Below are 25,993 nucleotides of genomic sequence, written 5' to 3' on the forward strand. Positions count from 1 at the left end.
ACGGGGCAGGAGGGCGGGCGGGCGCAGGGAGGGTGACCCCGCTGGGCTCAGGGTGTCTGAGGGTCTGGCAGGAGCTGGCAGCGAGTGCGTCCCCAGAGGAACGGGGGGTGCTGGGGTGTCTGTCCGGGGTGTCCGTGCAGGGTGTCCGTGCGGGGCCGGACACGAGCACAGCCCCGGGCTGGGCAGCGGAGCCGAGCCCGGCCGGACAGCGGCAGCAGCGGCAGCCCTGGCTCGGGCCCCAGCCCGGCTCTTGTGCACAGGAAACTCCTTCCAGCTGCTCCACGGAGGCAGAAATCCCCCGGAAGGCAGCTGGAGGCTTCCAGCATGTCGCCAGCTGAAATATTGTGTCCCCCCTGCGGGCCAGCAGCAGAGGCTGGGCCGCTGTGTGCTCAGCCCCAGCAGTGCCCGTCCCCCTGGCCCAAACCGAGCTGCTCTCCCAAGGGCAGGGGCGTGGGATGATGTGGCACTGCCTGAACATCGGCCCGCCCCGGGCCATGGCAGAAACCCCTACGGGACAAAGTAAGAGCCACGGCCACTGGTTCTGCAAAATCCACTGATTCCACATTAAAAGAACTTTATTTTTGGAAGATTAGTCTCATTTGTTTTCATTCTTTTGAAACCACATCATGTCAGTGGCACCAGGGTGGAACGGTACATCCTATGGAAACATGCCAGAGAGAGGCTGAATAAATAAAGCTACAAAGCCCAAGTTATGTACAAAGACCTCAGGCAAAGGTATTATGTTTACAAATCTATGTACAATAAAACAAATGTAAACAGTCAAATGCAGCAGAGGATGCACAGGAAGGAAGGACCATACAAACCCTAATGGCAAAGGGACAATCCCACCTCCACTGCTGGGCCAGTGGGGTTTTTTTCTCAGCATTTGTAACTCAACCACCTGGGAGCTGCAGAGCCCCTGAACGACGATTGCTGAACCCTCAGCTCCAACCCTGGCTCCATTTTCTGGTTCTGTCTAAAAATCCACCGACTCTGAGGCACATGGACAGAGAAACCACACAAATGTGTTGCCTGAAAGACCCACAGGGCTCAGTCGCCCCAAACTGTCACAGGTGATGCTGGACAGTCCAGTCCTACAGCACAGGGGTGATGGGCAGGGCAGGACGGGCCTTGGGGCCAGGTGGAGCAGCAGCTTCCTAAAGCTCCCACGGGGTCGCTGTGTGGAGGGTGAGGGATGGAGGCCGAGTCCAGCAGGGCCACGGAGCTGTGGGGCAGCCCTGGGGGCACCTGAGGGCACAGCCCCTGGGCACAGCACTGCCACCCCTGCACCAGGGCAGGAGCCCCAGGGGGAACAGCTCAGCCGTGCTTGGCCCTGCCAAGGCATCTGGGGGGGCTGGGATGGTCACCCCAGTGCGCTGCCACGCCCCCTCTCCCTCCCTGCCCTGGCCCTCTGTGTGTGTCCAGCTGTCCAGTGGGGATGGGCCAGGCTGGAGCCGCTCATCCAGCCCTGCTGTGACTGCCACTGACACAGCTGGAACTGAGACAGGACCTGGGGCCAGCTCCAGGTGCAAATAGCGCCAGGGCTGATGCCAGCCCCCCAGGGCACTGCCACGAGGCCTGAGGGCAGCAGCTGCAGGGCCTGGGAGGGGACAGGGACAGGAGAACTAACCTGTGAGAGGAGCGGCCAAAGCTCTGTCAGACCTCAGTGAGAGGAGAGGGAAAGCCAAGGGGCCGAGGCCGGGCGTGTCCCCAAGCACAGCAGGACCCCTGTGCCCCCCAGACAGAGCAGGGCTCGGTGTCCCCAAGCACAGCAGAGGGTGGCAGCTCGTGGGGCCAGGGCAGAGAACGTCCACTAGAGCAACAGCAGAAAACAAACTGTATTGACAGGACATGGAGGGCCGTGGGCTCGGGGTCTCCTCTCAGGGCCATGTTCCAGCAGGGTGGGAATGGGGAGGAATCAGGAGCAGTTCTTCTCGTGGTGGGCTGAGAAAAGCATCCAAGTCCAAACTCCTGTGGGCTCATACACTCAGGGGGAGCATTCCCGGCGCCGAGGACGGTCGGGAGCCCCCCAGGCCGGGGGGCCCTTGGTCAAAGCCGTTCACTGCCCTGGGAAGGAGAGAGAGCCCGTCAGGGAGGAGCAGCCGGGGGCAGGGCACTGCTGCCCCTCCCCAGCACCCGGAACCCTCCCTGGCCCTGCTCCTCCTCCTCACGGCGTCCCCGGGGACAGGGCCAGGACAGCACCGGGACAGGGCCCCAGCTCCGGCTGCCAGGTCAGGGCCCACGCCAGGGCCGGAGCCGGCACGTCCTGGCTGAGGCGACTGTCCCAGGAGGACGAGTGGCCCCAGAGCCTGAGCCCGCTGGGTCTGTGCACGATGGGTCTGTGCACGATGGGTCCGTGCAGGGTCAGGCCCAGCCTCCCTCAGCGTCGGCTGCACCCGTCTCTTCCCTGGCACTGGGTGCCCGTGTGCCCGGAGCGAGGGCACAGCCCCCGGGGCGGTGCCTGCCCTGTGCCCGTGTCCCTCAGGAGGGGACACACACACACACACACACACACACACACACACACACACGCTCTGAGGGCGGCCAGTGCCACGGCAGAGCTGTCTCTGTGCCCCAGCAATCCCCCCTGGGATGGGTGGGAGAGGAGCCTGTGGGTCCAGCAGCTTTTCCATCTGACACGGCTCCATCCCAGCCCAGGAGCAATGACATCCCTGATCTGCACTTCCCCCCACACCAGCCCTGCCCTCAGGGAGCTCTGCAATGCTCAGGGTGGGGGAGAGCCCCACAGCTCTGGAGGCTCAGCAGGTCCTGCTTCCATGTCCAGCTCTGCAGCACTTCTCCAGCTCTGCCTTTCTTCATCCAAGGTGAAGCAGCAGCCTGGATTTGCTGGGCCACAGCAAAAGGCACCAAACAGCAGCAGCAGCTGGGGGATACTGAGAGCTGGCACTAAGGCTGAGCTTAGGGAGGGCTTACCCAGCCTTGGGTTTCTGATGGGAACATGAAAAGGCACCAAAAAAAGGGAAAGACATCAGCATTACTGCAGTGGGAGACAGAATTAAAGGAAAATGAAATAACTTAAACACAGCAAGTGTAAAAATAACCAATAAAAGGTCCTGCTTTAGCTTCCAGGAGTGAGCTGGGAAAAGCTCTTGTACTCCAGCTCCGACTCGGGCAGTTCTGGGAGGTCTCTGGAGCCTCCTGCCCATAGTGATTAACCCCAGCCAGGTCCCCCTCCTGCTCCTGCCCCTTTTCCCTGGCCCTCAGACCACTCCAGCAAACTCTGCGGTGCCTGTGCCATGTCCTTGCTCTGGGATTCCCAAGAAACCAGGCTCCAAACAGAGCCAGGAGCAGCATTCCCTGCTGGGAAGCTCCCTGCAGTGGTTGCTGAGGGATGTTTCTGACCTCCTGTCCCTGCAGTGCCATGGGCTTTGTGTCTGTGTCCAACCACTCTGCCCTGACTGCTAATTTAGACTCATTAACCTGCATTTCGAGCTGGACTTTGTACTTAGCACCTCATGCCCAAGATACCCTCAGCTCTAAGTTTCCAACACATCCTCAGTGGAAGATTCTTCTGAAGCTGAACAGTCCAGCTTGAAGGAAAAACAGAGCTGGCAAAGCACACTTGGAGACCTGGAACTGCCCCAGCTGCTCCCAGCTGCCACGGCTGTGCTGGGCATGGACAGTGACACCGAGCAGGGACACTGCTGTCCCCGCCCACACTGTCCCCTCCCTGCTCTACCCCGGCCATCTCCCAGCCACCTGTGCCCTTGTTTGCTTTCCTGTCTGCCACAACCACATCACTGCACACCAAGAGCCACAAAATGCTGCAGGAAAATCACAACCGAAGGGCAAACCTTCCGAATGAACTCCATCAATGAAGCCACACCTCCCCTGAATCCCTGCTGGGACCAGTTCAATCAGAAACATGCACTTATTTGAAGTATTACACAGATCAAGAAAGCAAGCAGCACTCAGGCTTATGTTTGCAACAGGTCACAGCACCAGAGAGGTTTATTTCAAGTAAGGAGAAAGAGCAGTTGCAGCCTCAGGCTCTATCAGGGCCCATTAGTGTGTGACACTACCAACTACCTCGTGCAGTTACCAGAGCCCCCAAATCTGCCCCAAGCCCCAGGTTACACCACATGCAGCCAATCAGTGCAAATGAATTCATTTACCCATGACCAAGGTGGGGAATATGACCTTCTCACGCCTAGTGGAGAGAAAGGGAAAGTTTATGCACACAAAAATGACATTCCTGAGCACAACCCTTGAAGCAACAACTGGGGCCAAGCAAAGGTGTTAAACCAGACCTCAGCAAACCTCTCCTGTCTGACCTCTGCACAGTGAGACTGCCCTGCACGGGCAACCCAGCACAGGACAGGCACAGGATTCCTGCACCTGAGTCACCCACAGCTCCCTCTGTCCCAGGAAAACCTTTAAATAAGGTGGATCTGGGACTGAAAAGTGACCCAGATTTCACAGCCTGGTGTATTCTGATCAGGGCTGTGGGGGACAGCACAGAGACACCTCCGACTGCTGTGTGTGAGCACAGGCACTTCTCACATTCAAACTTCAGCTCGTTTCATTAAAACAAAGCCCAAGAGATTCACAAAAATAACCAGGAATAAACATCAGCTATGAGGCCTTTGGCATTCAGGACTGCAGGAAGGGGAACAGGCACCTCAGGCTGGCTGTCCCAGTGCCAGGGCCCTGCAGAGCCCAGAGCAGTTTTGTTCCCTGGACAAAACTGGACTGACATTAACAACCAATTAACAATAATTACAACAGCAAAAAGCAAGTATCCATCCCGAGGACCATCCTCGGGTGCTGTTCTGCCATTCCCTGGCATCTTGACAGAACCTGCATGTTCCTGAAGGGACCAATCTGCAGGAAACTGATCTTCCACGAGACACTGCTGAGTTTTTAACAAGTAGGAAAGCCCTGACTGCCCCAATCCTGCAGCCAAGCTTTGGTGCAAGCCCTGCTGTGCTCCAGGCCTCCCCTGAAGCAGGGCTGCCCTGTTCCCCACCGAGGGCAAAGAGCAGGGGCTTGGCAAGAGCTGGAGATGCCTCAAATATTTCAACCAACTAAATGGCAGAAGGAGGAAGGTAAACAGAGCTGTAATGGTGTGGCTGAGTTATCTCTGAGCCAACCCCACCACTCAGCCACCAGCTGTTCCTCAGGCAGCAGCTGCAGATTGGATCAGGGCTGCACTCACACCTGGATCAGGGCCACACCCACACCTGGATCAGGGCCACACCCACACCTGGACCAGGCTCCAGCAACACCCGGGGCAGGGAGGAGAGTTGATGGCTGGAGAGGAAGGAAGGAAGGGACAAGAAGGGCAGGCGTGGCTCAGGCCCTCGTGCCCACCCCGCACAGCCACTCTGGGCCAGCATGGCCAGGGCTCGGCTGTGACCCTGGCTGGGGACAGCTCCCAGTCCAGCTCCCAGGGCTGAGCCAGGCTTTCCACAGCAGCCCTGGAGCCTGCACCCAGCACAGGCACTGCCAGCACCTCCTGGCACAGAGCAGGGGAGCAGGAGTGGGTGAAGGGACAGCCTGGGAACAGCACACAGGGGTACAGGGGACCAGGACAGGACAGTGGGGCTGTGCAGCATCTCTGGCAACTTGCAGATAAGCACAGCAACCACTTCCAGCCCTTTATCCTGTCCACTAACACCCCCAGCTCTGCTGCAGCATTTCCTTCCTGGGTTTCTAAGCCTTCCTCAGCCCCAGCCTGCTCCTCCCTCCAGGCAGCCAGCCCAGGTAAGGAGTGTGATGACAATCTGCATAATTAAAAGTGACCCCCACCCCACAGAGCAATCAGCTTATTTGTCACACCACACCTCAATATAGCTGCGCTGCCTGCTAAGAGCTGCCATAATCCCTCCCCAGCACTTCCAGCTCCCTGGGGGATGCACAGCCCCCTCAGCCCTGCAGCACACACAGCCCAAAAGCTGATTTGCACATGACTTTAAGGCTCTGAACTCTGCCTTTCCCAAAGCAGCAAACACCAATGGCTCTAGGAGCTCTGAGTGCCAGTTTTTAAGGTGCAGCTCACCCTGCTCCCCACACGGCTCTGCTGAGGATGAATGTGGGAAGCTCAGCTGGCTGCTCTGGCACTTTCAGGTTGGAAACAGCTCATTTCATTCTCTAAAATACAGACAGGATTGAGGAAGTGCTGAATATCAGCATTAAATGGCACTGAGGTTTAACGTGAGGACACACAGGGAGCATGGAGGCTGTTCTGCCCTCAGTACCTCTGTGCTTTCCACCTTTGTACACCCACTGGGCCTTGTGCTGTGAGGCACTGGGGAAAACCCTACTGCAGAAGCATTTCCCAGTGTCCCAGAGGGAGCTCTGAGCACGGCAGACACACACACACGAGGGCTCCTTGTTCCCGGGAAAGCAATCCCCAGCTCCGAGGCTGACTCACAGCAGGGAGGAGCCACCCCTCAGCAGCCAGAATTCCTCCACCGATGGTTCATCCCTCACAGAGGGGGTGTGAGCACCCAGGATCCCTCCCAGGGAACATCCCTGCCTGCCCCAGCTGCTCCAAGGCAGTCTCCACGTCTGGGGCTCTGCATGCACTTGCCCAGAGCACGCCTGGCAACCCCTCCTCTGCTCCTGAGATGCCCTCAGAGGGCCCACTCCTCACTGCCTGGGGTTGGTGTTGCAGCCCCCAAGAGCTCAGGCAGGACAGGCACTGCCAGCTGAGGCACAGCCACACTGCTTTCCTCTCTGCTTTACAGAAATCCCCTGCAGACTTTGCACCCACGAGTTATTTCTCCTACGGGATGAAAACGGTGGTGGGCTAAAGACGAGCCGTGAAAACTGCTCCAAGGAGCTGCTGCAATGCCCCCCCGGAGGGCAGAGCTGTGCCCTGGCTCACCCCTTGTCGAAGAAGGACGTGTGCCCTGGGTGTGGGTACTTTGTGCCGTTGCTGCTCATCACGGCGCTGTTGACATTCCCTGAAATGTAGGATTTCCGTGATGCCTGGTCCTTTGCAAAATTCCTGCAAGCAGCTAATTTGGATTCTAAGGCCTGCGAAAGGGGAGAGAAAAAAATAATATTAAAAAAGTAATAATTAAAAGGAAGTACTTTGCTGCTTATGAGCCTAAGACTGCCATGATCAGGACTTCAGTGTGATCACCCTTGGCAAAAAAATGGGAACAAAGCTGTCATTTCTTCTGTCACCCAACCACAAAGGAAACACACAGATGCTGATGCAGACTGCCAGGCATTACTCAGCTCCACGAGGGCTCAGATTCTAGAACAGATGAACTTTGAAATAATTACCCAAGATAAGGAAGCCAAATCCTAGCAGAAGTTACCAAAATTTCTTGCTTCAGCAGCTGCTGCGAGCTGATCAGAAGACCGAGAACCTAAAGCAGAATCCTCAAGTTTTAAGAGGGGCTGTGCATTTGGAAAGTTGGTTTTTTCACCAGGAAAACACCTGCTGGAATTTCTTTCTTAATCTTGGCTTGCAAAATAGTCAATTTCTAAAGCTCCACTGCCACCCTTCCCAACAGGCCTGGTGAGGTCTTTCTCCTCAGTGACTCCTGGAAGGAGGAGCAACATCCCGATTCTCTCCTTTACTCCAGAACATCACCTGCCCATTCTGCCACCATCAGAGGCTGAATATCCCTCTTATCCTGAATATCCACGGGGTGTAGCAGGAAGTCCATACCCATTACCACCCCTGTGTGTGGGGGCACTCAGAACATGGCAGATGCCTGCACTGGAAACTGAAATTCATCTCCCCAGATGTGAGGTTTGGGGCTGTTCTGCACAGAATATTCCATTTCCAGGGCACTGACATGCTGCCACAGGTAAGTGAACCCTGTGCATACTCCTAGGAATCCATGGAAGTTTATTTAGGGATTATGGACTATACAGGCAGCTGTAGATAACTCTGGGTGTCACGGATTGTCCCCTGGCCACAGCCAGTGTGGTCTGAGCCAAGGACTCCCTGTCTCAGCTGCAGGCAGGAAAGCAAAGTGGAAACTTCCTGCAGAGACAGGGAGTGTAAGGTTTGGGATGAGGCACAGCCAAACCCCAAAGAGCTTGACCACCCTATAATTGTTCCTAGAGCAGTGCATGAGCTGGAACCCTGTCCCAGTGGCCGAGCTGTGGCTCAGGGCAGCCTGGGAGAGAAGCTTGCTTATTTGGCATTTCCTGTCCTTGCAGAGTAATCACATGGGATTGTCACTAAGCTCCCTAAATCCCCTGCAGACTCTTACTCACAATGATCCCCTTTTAAACATGTCACTGCTAACCCCGAGCTGTCCTGCTGCCCTTTCAACCAAGGCTGAGCTCGCTGCCTCCAAATGGGAGCAGCCAGGCAATTTTTCACGTCCAACTTTGCTAAAACAACTGTCTGTACTGCAGCTCCTGCCGGGCTCAGCGTGGTTACACAGGCACAGGGCACAGCCAGAGCCAGTTCCCTGAGCTTCACTCACACACAAACAAACCACCACGGCTCACCAAGAAGCTTCTGGGAGCTCAGGAGTCATTTCTTGCTCCAAGTGGAAAGCCTGGGTCCTGAACAACACTGCAGCAGATGTTTAAAGCACTTCTTCCCTGCTCACAGTGTAATCCCTTTAAAGGCTCATGCATTTCACTTCCCCACCAACCACAGATGGGAGCACTTGGCTTTCTCCTGATTTATTTTCTCACTTTCTTACCAAAGGTTTCCAGGCTGGTTTTTCTTTGAGTATCTGTGGCAGAACTCCCTGGGAGAGGAGCTCTCCCACCAGCAGACCCTGGCAGGGTGATCCCAGCTCCTCCCTCAGCCAGAGCCTGAGCTCCAGCTCTGCAGCCCAGAGGAAGCTGCAGGCCCAGTTCAGGTAAGAACAAGTTAACGGTGTCCAACCCAGTACTTGAAAAACTTTTACTCCAAATAGGAATTTTGTCACTCCAAATCGGATCAGAACCACGGGATCATGCTTTAAAAATCAAAATAATTTAAAAAAAAAAAAGCATTATCAAATACTAAGCAGTGAATGTGGATGATTTGGCAGCTGCAGAATGTACCCAGCATGGGCCAAGGCCGTGTTGAGATTAAGCACAAGGACAGAAGCCCCAGGGAGAGCCCAGAGTACTCACCCCCACTTTCCGTAGCAGATCTCCCACAATGTTGAGTGCAGATATTCGAGCTGAAGGAGTCAGTGGGCTGGTACCAAACCCATTTGGTATAGCTGCAAACACAGACACTTCTTATTACTTCACTCCTCCACAGTTCAGGTTTGAAAAAAATTTAAATTCATCAGCTTCTACATAAAAAAAAAAAACCCCAAACATATCTACGATCTTGCTGCAGACATTTCATACCATTACCCACAATAACTGCAGGATCACTAGCCAGAGAAAAATGATAAAGCTTGACTCCTGCCCACTGCCCCCGGTCCCATTAGCCCCCCAGGCAGAGTTCATGCACTCTCCATCTGCAAGGCTACTGAGTGCAATCCATCTAATCCAGCCAGAGCTCCCTCTGGAATCGACTCCTTCTCATTTGAAAAATAAAGTATTAATCCCTGTGACTGTCCAGAGCCTTCCAGATGGGAAAAGGGGCTGGCCTAACATCCCACTGCCTCACGGAGGAAACAGGACCCCTGAAAAGGCAGAGTGGTAGCAGAGACTCCAAATTCCTGCCCATGTTCACCCAGCACTGCTGCTGCCTATTTGAGCAGAAATATCAGTCCCTGCACTTCCCTGAATTTCCAAATATCATCAGTGCTCTACAGCAGGCACCCACTGCAGAGTGCAAACCCCTCCCGCCCCCAAAGGCAGTGTCTGAGCTTCACTGTCCTTCTCCATGCTGTTTACTCCTGAAATGCACCCGATGCTGCCCCAGGATTCAAACACAACTCATGGAAGTGTGTGGGATCCACACCCCCACATCCACCTCAGTTCCCTAAGGAGCACAACCAGACCCCATTCCTGTGGGTGATACCTTTTGGGGAAGGAAAACTATTTTCTGATCCTTTTCCAACGGGTGTAGCTGGCAAGGAGAGAGAGGCCTGGACAGCTGAATCCATCTTCTCACAGTCCAGAGTGGGCGAGCTGGGTGCTGATTTTCGGGTTACCTCCTGCTGCCTTTCCCTCACAGCCAGCTCTTGCCGTAGGTCTGAGGATTGAGAGAAGGAAAAACCCCACAAAATCCCATATTAGTGACTGATTCTCTCACAAACACTCTCTCTGTTCATTTGGGAGGGGCAGCAGGAGACAATTCCCAACAATCCAGGATTAGTGCCTGCTGCTGCTTCCTCCAGCAGTGAGGACAGCCCTCAGAGCAGCCCCAGCCCCATCCCACCCCTTCCCATTCCAGCTGGGACAGGGAGGGAGCAAACAGCCCTGCCTGCCCCAGAGAGCTCCCTGTCCCTGGGATGGGGGCAGCCAATTTGCCTCAGGATTTTTCCCCATTTGCAGCGTGAGCTCCATGTTACAAAAACTGCAGCTAGACACAAAGAACTGCTGCTGCTGAGCCCAGCTCCTGCTCAAACACAGCTTGGAAAAACAGGAATGACCAATATATTCCAGTGTTTCCCATTCTCTACATTCTCCTTCCAGTTAATCCACACAAGCCAAAGGCAGTCCAAGGGTTGCATCCAGTTTCTTGATGCCTTGGCAAGTAAAGGAGCAGAATGGAGGGCAGTCCAAAGGAAAGGGACTCCAAGGGAAAAGATGGAGCATTAGGAAAGCCTGGTTTTATTCTCATCTCCTCCCAGACTGCAGCTTATCCCCTACCCCGTCCCCTTCCCTTTCCACAGCTTTCTGCTACAAAGAGAATCCAGCCCAGCCCAGCAATGGATCTCTCAAATCCTCACAAAGATACAAACAAACATTACAAGTGAGTTGTTCCTTTTTGGGCAGAGCAACTTCATTTTCACAGACCTCCCATTCCTTGCCTCAATCTGGCACAAGAGCAAAATTAACTGCACATTACAGCTTTTAAGTTGTCACAAATATTTAGAACTGATTTTAGGTAAAACAGCAGAGCCAAAGTGACAATCTGTCTGGGCTTCCAGAAGAGGATCTGAGGCTGTTCAATCAGAAATGTCATGTTTGAGTTTGACAGTACCAGTTCTTTTAGAGGCTACTGTTCCTGCTTGCTGCCTGGGGGAATAACTCACGAATGCTAAAAATTTCCAAATGACTCATCTAAGAAACAAGATGTCTGTTTTGCTGATTGTTCCAGTGTTCTAGAAAACAGTCCCCTGGGTTTTGCTGGTTTTTCCAGTTTTATTGCCCTAATCTCAAATTACAATACATATATTTCCTCAGAAAATCTTCCTCTTCATATTTAGTACTAAATCCCCGTGCTTCCAATAAAGCTCCCAATTTCTGGGGCACAAACTTGCTTCAAAAAGGGTCACAAAGGAGAATAACAACAAAAAATCCCAACCTGCTGTCAGATTGTGTCACACTTAGGTCCAGGCCTCAAATGAGGAAGTCTTTTAGGAAGCTTCATTTAGGGAACAAAACTGCAAAGCACCAACCTCTAAACTACATAATTGGCTGGCACAGGCTTGTGAGCAGATCACCTCCACTGTCAGAGAAATCCATTTATACCAACCATTAGAAATGCTTCCCCAGCATCCTCAACCTGAAATCCACTGGGGAATTCCCAACTCCCAGTCACATCCCAGAACACCATCCCAAACATCTCTCACTCAGTGGTCTAAACACAACCTTTACCGGAATATCTTAAATAATATATTTAAGGCAATTTCCAAGGGGCTTAGAAGGAACACAGGAGAGATTTTTTTAGGAATTAATTAACCATTTCTCCTGTATTTCCCTGTTGTTTCCTGTGCTTTCCCTTCCTATAAACCCACAGCAAGAGGAACTTTTGAAGCACATTTCCTCAATTAACTTATATCCATGGAACAGAGTATTTTTGTGCTAAAAATCCTGAATTAATCTGATATTAGCTCTGCCCAAATGAGGAAATTATTTTTTGGCTATACTGGACATACAAAGAACACACTGTTAGTAACACCTACAGCATCCAGTTCAAGTCTCATCATGTGAGGCTTTCCAGAAACATGAGCTTTGCTTGCTGCACATCTCTTTTAGCAAAGCAACCCTGCACCAGGACACAGAACCAACCAGACCAGCCATACCTCTTGCTTCATCCTTTAATCTCTGTACAGAGACCAGCAATGACTCCTTGTCATCCAATTCACTTTCTAAAAATGCATTTCTCTCAATAGCTTGGTTCAGCCTTTGTTCAAAGTCTTCCAATGAAACTATTGTTGCCCTAGAAACAAAATCCAGAATATTAGGTTCTCCAGCTCAGCCAGCATAAAAGCTTATTCAAAACCATAACAGAAGAAAAATGTTAGCAGGGCTCCATTCAAGGTAAGCATGTGAAAGCCATGGAAATGCTTCTTAAAAGGGAGTAATCAACTCCAAAGAAACAGGAGAAAAAGATGAAAAGAACATGATAGCATCTGGCTCTCAGGGATGCACCAAAGATGTGGGAAAGAGCCAGTGCAGAGCAGCCAGCTCCGTTTTTCCCAAGCCATGCTCCAAAGCTGTGCATTAATCAGAGCACCAGCTCAGCTGGGGCTGTGCTCTCAGGGCTCTGCACGGGCACAGCCCAGCCAAGGTGGGAAGCAGAGCACTGGGATACTGCCTAAGACCCAATTCCTCCCAAAGTCAGCGTCAAAAGTTAGTCAAGAGCTTAAGAGCCTTGTGGAAACAGGGCCTCAGCTCTCAGATCTTTTTTCCAGATAGCCAGAGGTTCACTCCTGCTCTCCTGAATCAACGGCAGAGTTCCCATTCAGCAGAAGGGAAGCATGACCTCCTCCCAAACTGGGTGTTCCCAGCAGCAGCCTGCAAAGGGCAGGATTGTTCTCTGCAGCTGTTCTGCCAGGGACAGGAGACTCCTCTGGCCTGTTTGATTTAACAGGGACTATGGAAAGCAGGAGCTCCTGACTTCAAAGGTTCTCTGAGCCAGCAGGACCACAAATAAAGTCATCTAGTTGAGAATACCAAAGGCTGTGCAGTGGCCTGGCTGGATCTGGGCTTGTTCCTCACAGGAGCACAAACCACACTGTCCCACTGCCCTTCCAGCTGCAACAGGAACCAGCTGAGGCAGGTGAGGGGCAACTGCACTGGTCAAACAATCCGGTGCCTTGGGGGTGTTTGGGTTTTTCTGATTGTGTGTTATCCTCCCTTTAAGGAACAATAAAATGCTCGAGCTGAGTAGCAAAGAAAAGATCTTTGTAGTGCAAACTTGAAAGGGAGAGGAGGTTTGCAGCCTTCACCTCTTTGCACGTTCCAGGTCATCATTGGCCTGCTCCAGCTCCCTCACATATTTGTGCAGCTGATCTTTGATGGCCCTTGTCTGGCTCAGGTCATCCTCCAACAACGACACCTGCTTGTAACTCTGGGCGTACTGGTGCTCCAGTTTCTCCTGAAACAAAGAACAGGGAGATAAATATCAGCCGCTGGCACTGTCCAAGTCATCAGCAGGAAAAGGGCACAAAAAGTATCACTGTCTTTGCAGAATGCTGATTTGGGACTGCTGGTAATTCAGAGCAGAAACTGGAGAGGGAGAAGGAACACGCTGTGAACATCAGGGCTGGCTGCAGTACAAAACCCCAGACATCTCACCACAGCACAGCTGCCTCTCAGGGATGTGTCCCTGCACCTGCTCCCCACAGCCTGCACTGACAGCTGCCCCAGAAGGCAGAGAGAAATCCAACTGCACAGCCTCCCCTACAGTGCTTCTCCCTTGACAGCACCCACCCTGACACCAGAAATTGTCTGACGTGCCCATGAGCAAAAACGAGCCACTGAAATCTTCACAAAACCTCCAGGCCCACGAACTCATCCTCAGAAGAATTCACTGCCCAACGCCCTCTGAGGGCACTGAGAGGCCTGTGGAGAAACTACTGACCTCATAAAACACATCCTAACCCTACAAGTACAGCTGGCACTGGAGACACAAAGTAATCCCATAAACCCTCCTTCCACTGAGTGAACTTCTAACCTCTGTCTTCACTAAATAAGCCAACACTGCCCAAAATGCTGCTTTTTCAAGATTTCAAGAGAGGCGAGAACTTGTTAACACAGAAGCATCAATTCAGAGCTGCCTTCTGCACATGCAGGTCCTTAAGCAATTCCTGGCTCCACAGATGCGGCTGTGAATGGATGTGGAGACTCCCTGAAAGATGAGCACAAATCACCCATTTTCTGTCTTCTTTGGGGTCTCATAAAACCAAGGAGACCCTGAGGGCCAAAAGACTGGTTTAAAAGAAAGGTGACCAGGCAGTGGCCTGACAAACCCCTTGTGCTGTCCCCGTTGCTATGCCGGTGCTCCCTGAGGAACAAACAAAGCTCCTCCTTGGCACAGCCTCGGGAATTCAAACCAGCACCAACTCCAGGACAACGTTTCATGACGTGAACAAGAAAAATTCTGCCAGAAATGTCCCTGGCCTTATTTGGGGTACATGCCATGCTTCAGTGTGGATCTTAACCAGACAACTCCTTTTCTATTTGGATATTCAGTGCCCAAGAGCAGCCCAGACGATCCAAAAGGAGATCCAAGATGCAGCTGAAAGGAAAAGCAATACTATCACAGAGAAAACCTACCTTTAATGTTTCCACTTCATATTTCAGTCTTTGGTTATCTGCTTGCAAATCTCTGTTCCTCTGCTCAGCTTGCACTAGCTGTGCCTCCAACTCAGCTTCTAATTCCCTGCTTCCCTCCTGGAACTCAGCCAGCTCCTCACGGGCCTCCTGGAAGCTGCAAGGAGAGGATTTCATCAGTGGAAAAGCCAGCATCTCCCAAGTTAAAACAAAATCTGCAGCTCTTCTAAAATAAAAAGCTGAAAAACGGGAGTTTTAAAGCACTTAAGTGTCATCCATGGGCCTCTAAGGGGAAACAGAAAAATGGGGAAACAGAGAAATTACATTAAGCTGAACTATTGAAGGAAATTAATTCTCTTACATCAAACCCAACAGCTACCTTAAATGGCTGTGTGGAATCAAAGCTATTTACAGGATTCACGGGAGCCTGAGAAGCACTTTGTGCTCCATTAGCTTTCACTGCTAGCAGACTTTATGGTACAGACAATGAATTAAGCAAACATTTAACCAGATTTTGGTTAAAAACTGAAGACAGAACAACAGTTTCTGCATCTCTGCACTAGCTGGAAAATTAAAGTTCTTAAAAATCATGCAGAGTCAGGAAGCCAGGACATGCCTACCTCCTACCACTGCAAGTTATTAAATACTAGAAGTAGCCACCCCACATACTTTGCTTATTAAATTTGCATCTTTACCACAGGTAATAGCTCGGCCCTGAGCAGGCAGCAGAGAAAACCACCAAGGCTTTAGGCAACAACACATCCACTGGTGTCTCAGATGGAATTTCTGACACACAAGAACAGCTTTGGGTTCTCCACATGGACAGGCCGCTCCACATTCCCAACACCTCCCTCCCAAAATGCCCCAAACCAAACAAAAAAAGCCACTTGCACCTTGGGTTCTTTGGGCTTGAGGGAGGTTTAACTTCAGCTCAACTGCACATGAGTTACACTGAATGCAAAGAAAGCTTTCAAAAAAAACCCAAACTGGGATCCTCCTCCAGTGCCCCCCACTCCAAAAAAAACTCAGCCCACCTCCCAGTCCCTCCAGAAGTACAGCACTGCTCCAGAGAGCAGCTTCTCTTGGCACTTTTGGTAACAAAAACACCCAATGCCCCCTAAGAGATGCAAACCACTGGTACAGGCAGGGCCAGGAGCTACAGAACACTTGAATCAAATGCAGCAGACACCAAATCAGCCACTTTTCATACCAGTAATTCCACTACAAGAAGCTTGAGGGAACAGCAGTGATACAAGGCAAGCCCAAAGGCGCCTTCTTATCATAAAACATCAAGATACCACTTAAGGCAGCACTTTTAATTACACAAAGGTGCACATGATCATAAAAAGGCTCTGCTCTTGCTCAGACATGCTCAAAACATAGCCTGCAGTTCCTGGCATGGTGACACTGTGCAAGAAACACTCAGCTCCCACAGAGATGGAAATTTTAAAGCTGGAAATCCTTTACAGAGAATTCTCTTCTCACAGGTTCTTTCTAAACCATCTAATAACCACCTTGGTGTGGCCTTGCAGAGGAATAGATTAAACAGTGTTCTGGTCATTAAGAACCAAATTCAGCTTGCAAATCCACAATACCTTTGTTTGTACTTCAAGGAAAGCTCTTTCCAATATGCAGTTTCCTCCTTTGGACTCGAAAAAGTAGGAATTTCTTCACTGTCCATGATCAACACGACCTGCAGGACACAAACACAGGAATACACTCAGGGCAAACACAAGCAACCACCCCCAAAACCTCTGCTGAATCCTGGGCTTCAGGACTTGGCACCCATGTCCAGGATGCCAACAATCCCTCCCAGGGCTCATCCAGCACACAGACCTGCCCCAACGAGCCACAGGATTTTCCCCAGCCTCTGGAAGTGCTTGTGGAGCAGCCTGAAATGAGACCAGAAGGTTTGGCTGTATTTTGTACCTGCCACCGAAGCTCCAGTTGGTGCCACAAGCCCACTCAGGCCCCCAGCCGGTTTTACAGCTATCAGTTTCCACTTCAGTTCATTAAATGTTCTTAAAGAGACTTTGCCTCCTGCCACCACACAGCGACTTCGCCACAGCTGCTTTTAGAGCTGCAGCGGTGAGTAATGAAGGAGGATGAACACTCCAAGTGAGCAACTACAAACAGCTCTGTGTGGAGATCAAAATTCAACTTACTCTTCCTGCAGCAAGTCCTGGCTAATTCCTGCTTGCAGGTAACAGGAATTATCCACATAGTTCTGCTGCCTCAAACAGACACAAGGAAGGTCAGCCTCTCCCATAAATGACATGGTCACGTCACACGGGAGTGTTCCAGCCTGGAGCTATTCAGAGGAGAAGTTTCCCATGCCAAGGCAGTGGAGATCCCCTCGCCATGAGGATCCTCCTTTCTTGGACCTCCACAGGCTCTCAGCCAGCACAAGAAACACAATCAAACATAATTTTTATACTGTTTTATATGGTCCAGGGGACATGAGACAGTGGAGGCCTCAGCACACACCAGGTCTCAGAGCTGATGAAGGTGATCAAATGCACAGCGGGACCAGGAGAACGCTCAGATCCCAGCCCAGGAGATGCACCATTGCTCCACCTCTCCAAGCAATCCTACAGCTCTCCAAGGCATCTTTTTTTTCCTCCTCAAAAAGCCAACCCTCAAATTCTGTCCTTACCACCCAGAAGAAGAACGGGGTGAACCCAACCTCCTCTGTGCTCCAAGCAGAGGCTGTGAACGCCTGCACCAAGCCCATTGATCAGAAGAGCTGACCTAGAAGTCCTGACTTTCACACTCTGGCAGGCATCACTTCTCAGCCAACTCTGGCCCTTCAGGCTAAAATTGTCACACTAATGTGCTCTGTATCTCAGTGACCCACATTTTTGACACCGAAAAGTGGGCCAGAACAATCCCATGCTTCTGTCAGAGGGCAGCCAGGCCAAACACAGCGAGGCAGAACTGGCACATTGGTTCTCCAGCTGAGATTGCAGCTGCCACAAGAGCAAATTTATCCAGAGGGTGCCAAGCACCTCAAAACACCTCAAATCTCGCACTGTGTTTATTTAACTTCACAGCTTTATTGCAGAAGCACATGTGTCATGGCTCAGGTCATCACACTGCCCAGGAGAAATGACGGTGCTTCCTTTCCTGCACTGAGAAGGAAAAGTACCTGTGGAGCTACTCCCACGATGAATTTCAGATAGGGATTTCTTCGTGTCAGCTGTTACCAAGGCAGCTCAGTCACTCCACAGGGACAAAGCCCAAGTCCTGGGCAGAAGCCTGTGGATGTGGAGCCCAGTATTCCTGCCTGAACTGCTGCAGTTCCACGGTGGGAGCAGACACCTGACAAAGCTCAGGTGCGTCCAGCTGCTCCTGGACAGTAATTCCCACTGCCAGGACAAGGCACTGCTGGGTGCTGTCCACAGCACTTGTCCAGCACTGATCCAACCCTTCCATAAATCCCTTCAACCTTTCCCTGTACGGCTCTAAACCAGCACACTCGGAGAGGCTCAGAGCAGCAGGGAGCACATTCATCCCCAAACAAATGAGACAAAGCACAACATAGGCCCAGCTCCCACAACTCCAGAGAAGCTGAGCTCAAAAGGTGAGCAGCCAAGCCAGCTGTCAGCAAAATTCAGGATGTGGTTAGAAAAAAGCTTGTGCAAGAAAGCATCTTACATCATTTCCTAGAAGTAGCTGAGATAAGGCACAAGACTCCTTCCTGTCTGCTCACATGGGGCACACCCTGAGAAATAAACATCCACGGGATCCCTGCAAGCACAGCAGCCTGTGCAGGAACAGGAACAGCTGGAAGGGACTCACAAGGACAGGAGGTGAGTTTGCCCCCCACTCCTTGTCCAAAGATTTTTCCTTTCAGACACTGGAGGGAGGAGATTCAGCCCAGTGCTGGCTCAGGCCCTGGGCAGGAACTCTTCTTTCCAAACCCACCCAGACCTTTTCCAACTCTCTCATCCTGCCTTGGTGAAGCCACCTGCACAAGGTGGTAGCTCATGACTGCCCCTGCTCTATGTCTCCCACCATCCCTAATGCTATCAGCAGGGATTTGGGATCTGCTGACTGCGCTGCATAAAGCCCTGCTGCAGATGCCAGCGTGCACTGCTGAGCTCCAGCACCCATACCCCGCTTTTTGTCACTTGTATTCCCTTGTGGGCATGAGGGGCAGGAGAAGGAGAGAAGAGCACACAGACACGGTGGTTCGTGGCCAAAATACCAGCCTGGGAGCTGGGAGATACTGACAGCTTCCAAACCTGCTCCCAGCACACACACGGCCACAGGAAAATCCTTCACTCTGCCAACCTTTGTCCATTCCCTCAGAATGATGGCACAAAAACACGGACTGTGCAAGCAGAGAGGAAATCCCAGGAGTTAGCAGAACATAACCAGACAATTTAACAGAACCACACAATTCCACACATCTCATGTGTGGGAGAGGGGATGCCCACGGAATACCAAGAGTTGAACAAAAACTGCTTTGCCTCAGCCTGCTGCCTGTTGTCCTGGCCCCGGGAATTCTGTCAGGAGCTGAGAACCAGCACGGCCAGTCCTTCCTATTCAGGGCTCCTTTGCATACGTGGCACTCGCAGAATCCAGCCTTTGACAAACAACACTGAGGCTTTCAGGGAGCAGACAAGACAATGCAGCAGCGTCTTCCAGGGAAAATGAGAGCAGGCTTATGCTGCTGCCCACTCAAATTCATTCCAACACAGCTTAGCATTCACACAGTGCCCTGGGAAAACACAGCTCCGTGGGCACAGCTCCAGCTCCAAAGCTGCTCCCAGACAAGAACTACGTTCAAAACACCGGGGCTCCTTTCAAGCCCCCCTGGACCAAGTCAGCAGGACAGAGCAACTCTCTACTGTGAAAAGGAAAGAACTTTTCCACGCTGCAATGACTCTAAAAAACACAGTGTGTAGGTTAAGAACTTGTCTAAATCCAGAGGGTTTTGTACAGGACAAATCTGTTTTCCCACCTCAAAAGCATCCTTAAAACAAGAGGAGCAGTATCCTCTGGACATCACAAGAGCGAAAGGCTCAAGAATGTACCAGAAGTAACCAATCTAACATGCAGACAGTATTTTTCAAGTAATTTAAGGAATCTTGCATTCAAGGCCAACCCCAAATCCCTCTGGAGCCACCTTCCAGCTAAGCCATGAAAACACAAACACAGCTTGAAGTGTAACATGGTACCTTAAAAAAGCTTCCCGGGCTCTCCATGTGACGGGAGACTGCAGCGAAGGCTGGGATGAAATCTAAGACCAAAACACTGAGCCTGAAATCTAACACGATGTCTCAGCTGGGATCCACCCCTTCCCACAGTCGGGAATCCACCCCTGCCTGCTCTCAAAGTCACTCAGCCGCTCACACGTCACGGCAGGGATGACTTTGAGCACCGCTCACACGCTGCAATTCACCCTGGATGTACCTGCAGCATCTCAAGTGGCTGCATAAAGCATTCCTCCTGATTGCCATTGCCTCACACTCTCCCACTGAACACCAGCTCAGAAACACTGCCATATAAAGAGAATGAGTATTATTTGATCTCCATGAACAGGTCGTTTTTCTTCACAGTTTTCTGCTTTCTTCCTCACAACCCCATTTGCCCAGTATTTTCAGACACCAAACATGAAAAATAAAGCAGAAGCAAAGCAAGGCCACTCAATCAGGACCAACCACAGGGCTGAACTCCCCCAGCTACGCTTGGCTGTTCCCCCCTCCCCTCAAGGCACCGCAAATGTCCACTGACCTTTGGAATTAAACAAGCAACCACCTCAAATAGGACTTGATCGAGAAGTTCTGCCAAGCTCACATGTGGCCTTCAGTTCTCGAGATAACAACCCACTCTGGCTATCACAAAATGTCCAAGTGCCTGTTGGCTGCCGCAGTGCCCCCTTCTCGGAGGCAATGACGCTGTCACCGAGTGCTGGCACCGTCCAGAGCTGCCACGCAGAGCAGGAAGGACTGTCCCCAACCAGCTCTTCTTCCTCTTCCCCTTTTTTGCTGATTCACAGGCAGAAAAGCAGAAGAAATCTTCTGTCCACCATTCTTCACCTTCTCAGACCAAGATGACCAACAGGTAACCCCAAACTCCTGAAGCTCTTGATTTTTTTCCCCGCAAACCCAATCAAGACTCAAAGCAAGGTAAGCCGAGCACTTCAGCCAAAACTCAAAGCAAATGTGCATTGTCTTATTAGAAGATGGAAAACAAACAAGCAAAAGCCATGGATTAGATTCCACCAATCAATTTGGGCTTGTTTTGCTCATCCTGAAATAGGAGCCGGCGGATTTCCATACGCGTTTGGATGTGTGCCTGCCTCCATCACCAGGGTGAAACTGAACCTCTGGGAAGTGAACCTTCTCCTGCAGTTCTATTTTTGAACTGAATGTTCCCGAGTGAACCACAACAAATGCCTCCTTCTCCCTTACAACAGCAGCACAGGAGCTTTCAGGAAGAGAAGAAAGTCACCGAGCACAGCGTCAGCACAATGCTCCTTGCTCTGCTGCAACAATAAATCCTGCATTTCCAATTTGGGCAGCACTGGAGGCAGGAGATAACCAATTCCTACCTGCAGGAACTTGGTGCCAAATTCAGAAAAGCCTTTAAGATAAACTAAGCAGCACACAGTGAAGCCTTGTTATCTCAACAGCCTCATTAATCAAATATACCATGTCTGCTCTACACCACATGGCCAAGAACTCATCTGTCTGGTGAATATTTGATATCCAGTCACAGAAAAACCCTTGAAGAGTGAGCCAGCACTGGGCTGGAAGCCTTGAAACCAGAAGAAATGCACTGATGCAAGAAGCCTCTTCTCAGAAATCAAGCTACAACTACCAAAACTATCAGAATTTTGTATTAAAAAACATTGATGGCTTTCACAAACATGGAAAGTTTCAGATATTTGACCCCTATTCCTTCCCAATCAACCTCACCAAAGTGACTAGAAAAGGAAAGCTGAAGAGGTTGGTGCTCCTGATGCAGGTCCAGGACTGCCAGAGGTGAAGGAAGGGCCCCTGGAGATGTGTGTGTCCCAGAACAACCTGGCCTGTGAGCACGGGGACAATTTGCTCCCAGCTCTGTACCCAGGAACTCCAGAGGGATGAATCCACACAGAGCAGAGTAAACAGCAAACTGAGGAGGAAATTCAGGCTGTGGAAAGGATACACTCGTCCCTGACTGAGCCTCTGCTCCCTCCTAGGCAGGCTGGCGAGGTGTGACAGGCACCGGGAGCTCTGATCCTGACCCACACCAGGCTGGCAGCTGGCACAGGCTGCCACGGAGCTGAACCCCTCTGGAGATCACCCACCCAACTCCACCTTCTCCAGCTCAAAGCTGCCTGCTTGCTCCTTAAACCTTGAGGAATCCCAGGGCATCCCACCCAGCAGCAGCAGCAGCGATTTACCTGAGAGGTTGTGGCACACACAGCACAGAGCCTGCAGCAGTGACAGCTCCAGGTCCCCTGGGCCCCCCTGTCACTCCAGCAATTCAAACCATCCCGATGACAACATCTCCTGGGAAGGCGGTGGCCAGAGGATGAGATGCCTCTGGACACCACAGAATGACCAAGGAATTCCAAGGGAAAAGCACTCAGCACGGATTTCTGCCAAAAGGACTGAATTCTGTTGCTTTTACATCTCTGAAGTTCTACCAGTGTCGGGGGGAGGGGTAAAATGGATTTGAAAAATACCCCCTGAAACGGCATCACAGACCAGCCCCCAACAAGGAGGGGCTCTGCAGCGAGCACTTAACAACAGGAATGTTAAAAATAACCCCCCAAACTCTGTTAATCAGGAGAAGGAACCAGCACAACCTTCCACTGAGCTGTGGGGACAGAAGAGCCCTCCAGGGACACAACCACATCATGAAAAATCTGCTCTGATGGGTCTGGCTGGCTTTGCCCGGGGTCAGGGCAGCACAGCAGTGCAGGCAGTTTGCTGAACACACTCCCCACCTTATCTCGATTATGTTTGTGGTGTCACAAACATCAAGGGCTGCAAAAATACCATATCCTTTCTGCAGTCTCACTTTCCTGGCTCAAAAAACCAACTGTAATGGACTGAGGGCATAAACTGTACTTTGTTGCTGTACTTCTTGGCAGTCTGCTGCCAGCAGTGTCTCCAGAGACAAGATTCCTTGTGACACCAAGGTCACAGACATCATCAGTCCCGTGCTTTCTCTCCACTTTCGTACTTTCCTTTCTCTTCTCTGCCCTTCTTCACCAAATGAGGAATTATCTTACGTATCTGCAACCTCTAAAGAGTCAGGGACAAAAAAAAAAGAAGGTTTTCCCCTGAAGAGGAAGGAAGGCGGCTCAAACAGTGACTCAAACACTGCCTCTGAACGCTTCCTCCACTTCTGGGACTCCCAGTGACATGTGGGATTAAATCTTGTCACCTGGGCTGTGCTTCCACATACGCAACAATACAGAAATGCACAGCCCAGCCAGAAAACAGGGCAGGGGATCTCTTCCAGGGCAGACCTGACACTGTCAATCCCAGACCCACACTATTTACCCACCCCTGCCACATCCTGTGCAGCCACAGTTAACTGGCACCATCAACCAGCCTGTCTGTGCAGCCCCACTGCAAGCATCAAACTGACATTTAAATAAATAAATATTGAAGCACAGAATCATTCAGGTTGGAAAAGACCGCTGAGATCATCAAGTCCAACCTCTGACTAATCACCACCTTGTCAAGCAGACCAGAGCACTCAGTGCCATGTCCAAGAGTTTCCTGAACACCTCCAGGGATGGGGACTCCACCACTTCCCTGGGCAGCCCCTTCCAAAATATCTAAAAGGTTTCTTTTCTGCCTTGGGACAGTTTCTTCCCCTTACAGTTACTGATACCTCTAACAAAACACTGACCTTGGAAAGGCCACCAGCTCTCCGCAGTGTCCAGGAATTGTTTCTTGGGGGGTTGGGAAGAAAAATAAAGGCAGAAAAAAAATTTTCTGAAGTATCCAAGGAACTCTTCTACAGCAGTGTCTTGTATTTAACCACCTCTCAGGCAACAAATGCCACAGGCATCCAAAAGTGCCCTCCACCCCCTGCACTTGTGAGCAAGTCAGGAGAGTGGCAGAGGGACCAGAGAAGCCCTGAGTCACTCCCAGTGCAGACTGGGCTGTGGGTGGGAGAGCACAGCTCTCCTCCTCCCGGGAGGGAGAGGGATGTGCTGGTGGGAGTCACTCGGCGGAGGCCTGGCTCGGGGAATGTCTCTGCCCTCCTGTCAGCGCATCCTTTCCAGCACGTCTGCTGCAATTCGGGTCACGCTCATCACCCGAGCACGGGGCACGGGCTGCTCGGGGCCGGGCACGTTCAGATGAACACAACAGGGCTCTCTGGGCTGACAGGGAGGATAACAGCCTCAGAGAAAAACCCGCGCTGAGTTATTGACAAACATCCAACAGAGATCACAGAATCACAGGAGACCTCTGAGATCATCGAGCCCAACCTGAGACCAAACACCCCCTTGTCGCCCACAGCAGGGCACTGAGCTCCACCGGCCTTTCCCTAAACACCTCCAGGGATGCCGACTGCACCACCACCTCCCTGCCCACTCCAGCATCCAATCATCATTTCCGGGAGGAATTTCTTCCTAAAAAAGACGCTGCGCCCCGGGCATAGGATCGATCAGGGATTTTACGACAACAGAGGCAAACCACGCGTCCGGCTCCCTGTCAGTGACGGGAAAACGCCCACGCTCGGGGCCAAGGCCGGCAGAGCGGCGGGAAGGGCCCGGGGCAGCTCCGAGCCCCCGGTGCGGCCGGGCCGGCCCCGCACCCGGCGCGGTCCCTGCGGTGGGGGCCCGGCAGGGCGGCGGCCGAGCGGGGCCGCGCCGTGACTGACAGCGCCCTCCGCCAATGGGAAGCGGCGGCGCCCGCGCCCGCAGCCAATGGCGCGGCTCGGGGGCGGGCCCTGCCCCGTTGTCAATTCGCAGCCAATCGCGGCGCGGAGCGGGGCCCGCAGCACCCCCGGCCCCCTCCCCGCCCGCCCCGCGCCCCCCGCCCGCCGCGCCCGGCCCGGCCCGCTGGGACCTCCGCTGGGACCTCCGCGGGGACCCCCGGGCCGGCCCCGGCCCCGCCGCTCACCGGAGCGCATCCCCTGTCACAGCCGCCGCAGCGCGCGCCGCCGCCGGGGCCGCCTCATCCGGGGACTGGAGGGCGGGGCCGCCGCGTGATGCAAGAGCCGGGGGGGGGGGGCGCTGTCGTCACGCGGGGGCGTGGTCCGGGCGGTGCCGGTGCCGGTGCCGGTGCCGGTGCCGGTCCTGGTCCCGGTCCTGGTCCCGGTGCCGCCGCTGGTTCGCGTCCCGTTCGCCCCGGCCCCCGCCCCGCACGGCATGGGACACCCCCCCGCCCGCCCCCATCCCACCGGCCGCTCCCGGCGTGAGGTGGTCCCGCCCTTCTCCCTTTGCGGCCTTCGGAAGCTGCCCCCTGCCCCTCCTCCGCCGCTCTGTCCCCGGTGACCCGGGGAGGGCACACCCAGGCGCGGGCACCGCAGGCCCGGGCCCATGGACACCGTCCCTGCGGGTGCCTGGACATCCATCCCCCGGGGCCCAGGACACCACTCCCTTGGGGTCACTGGTCATCCATCCCTTGGGGTCACTGGTCATCCCTCCCTCCGGGCGAGCGCTGGAGCGGGCAGAGGCAGCTCCGCCTCCTTCCTCCGCATCCTGTGCCGCTGCCCCGCTGCCCGCACGGCTCCTCTGCCCACGGAGCAGGGAACTCTCTGCGAACTGAGGTTTTTGGAGTTCCGCAGGGACCCCCGGTGGCCCCGAGCCGAGCTCAGGAGAGCTGACAGTCTCCACGCTGGTTTTCTCATCCCCCGTTTTCCCCGGCACAGCGGCTCCCGCTGCCCCCGTGCCCGACGTGTCCCGCGGTCCCCGGGCCGTTCCTCTGCCGGGCTTCCCGGGCGGGCCCTGCCCCGCAGCCGGCCCGCGGCTCCCCGGCACTGCCCCGATACTTGAGCTGGCTTTGCGCGTTCCATTTCCTGCCCTGTAATTAGCTGCCCGGGCTGTCATCGGCGGCGGGCGGTGCGGCCGGGATGCCCCCGTGCTTCCCTTGCCGCGGGCCGGTGCTGCCGGCAGTGGCCGTGTCCCAAACCGCAGCTGGGACAGCCGGGACAGCCAGTGTCCTCCGTGGGCACGGTGCCACCATGGCACCACCTCTGTCCCCACAGCCTTTGCCGTGTCCCATCCACTTGCACATGGGATTGTCCATGGTTGATGCTCCGATGCTTTTCCTGCCTTTCCCATGGATTAGTGCAGACAAGCTGAGGATGAAGAGCACAGACCTTTCCCCAGCCGGGTGTCCAGCCAGCCGTGGCTGTCCCCTGACACCTTCACGGGCCTTTCTGGGTCACCCTGTGTGACCTGGGTGAGGCACAAGGCCACAAATGCTGCTGAGCTGTGTCAGAGTGCCGGGCCCAGGAC

At 53.1% G+C, this 25,993-nt stretch overlaps 1 protein-coding gene across 6 annotated transcripts; it reads right to left on the bottom strand.

Annotated features, from left to right (window-relative positions):
* Positions 1–539: 539 nt before the first annotated feature.
* On the bottom strand, positions 540–24,756 carry NDEL1 (nudE neurodevelopment protein 1 like 1). Of its 6 annotated transcripts, XM_039562343.1 has the most exons (10): positions 19,752–20,250; positions 16,161–16,258; positions 14,569–14,722; positions 13,239–13,387; positions 12,090–12,226; positions 9,917–10,090; positions 9,070–9,161; positions 6,854–7,005; positions 4,137–4,171; positions 1,975–2,067 (listed from the first exon to the last, which is right to left on the bottom strand). In XM_039562343.1, exons 1-10 carry the CDS (start codon positions 19,776–19,778, stop codon positions 2,060–2,062), a joined length of 1,026 nt encoding a protein of 341 aa, XP_039418277.1. In that variant the 5' UTR covers positions 19,779–20,250; the 3' UTR covers positions 1,975–2,059. The 6 variants fall into 6 exon arrangements, with proteins under 6 accessions (XP_039418276.1, XP_019147499.1, XP_010407853.1 ...); XM_039562342.1 differs by lacking the exons at positions 4,137–4,171; positions 19,752–20,250 and adding an exon at positions 24,654–24,756 and having other exon boundaries at positions 540–2,067; XM_019291954.3 differs by lacking the exons at positions 4,137–4,171; positions 19,752–20,250 and adding an exon at positions 23,431–24,220 and having other exon boundaries at positions 540–2,067.
* Between the last annotated feature and the right edge of the window lie 1,237 nt (positions 24,757–25,993).

This window comes from Corvus cornix, chromosome 18, assembly GCF_000738735.6.
Source record: "Corvus cornix cornix isolate S_Up_H32 chromosome 18, ASM73873v5, whole genome shotgun sequence".
In the NCBI taxonomy this organism is placed as follows: Eukaryota; Metazoa; Chordata; class Aves; order Passeriformes; family Corvidae; genus Corvus; species Corvus cornix.

Coding starts and splice junctions, on each gene's coding strand:
- NDEL1 (XM_010409550.4), bottom strand. CDS start 19,778: ATGGAGAGCCCGGGAAGCTTTTTTAAG. Junction 16,259..19,751: donor GCCCGGGAAGCTTTTTTAAG/GTACCATGTTAC, acceptor TGTGTCCTGCAG/GTCGTGTTGATCATGGACAG. Junction 13,388..14,568: donor ATGAAGTGGAAACATTAAAG/GTAGGTTTTCTC, acceptor TCTTTGTTTCAG/GAGAAACTGGAGCACCAGTA.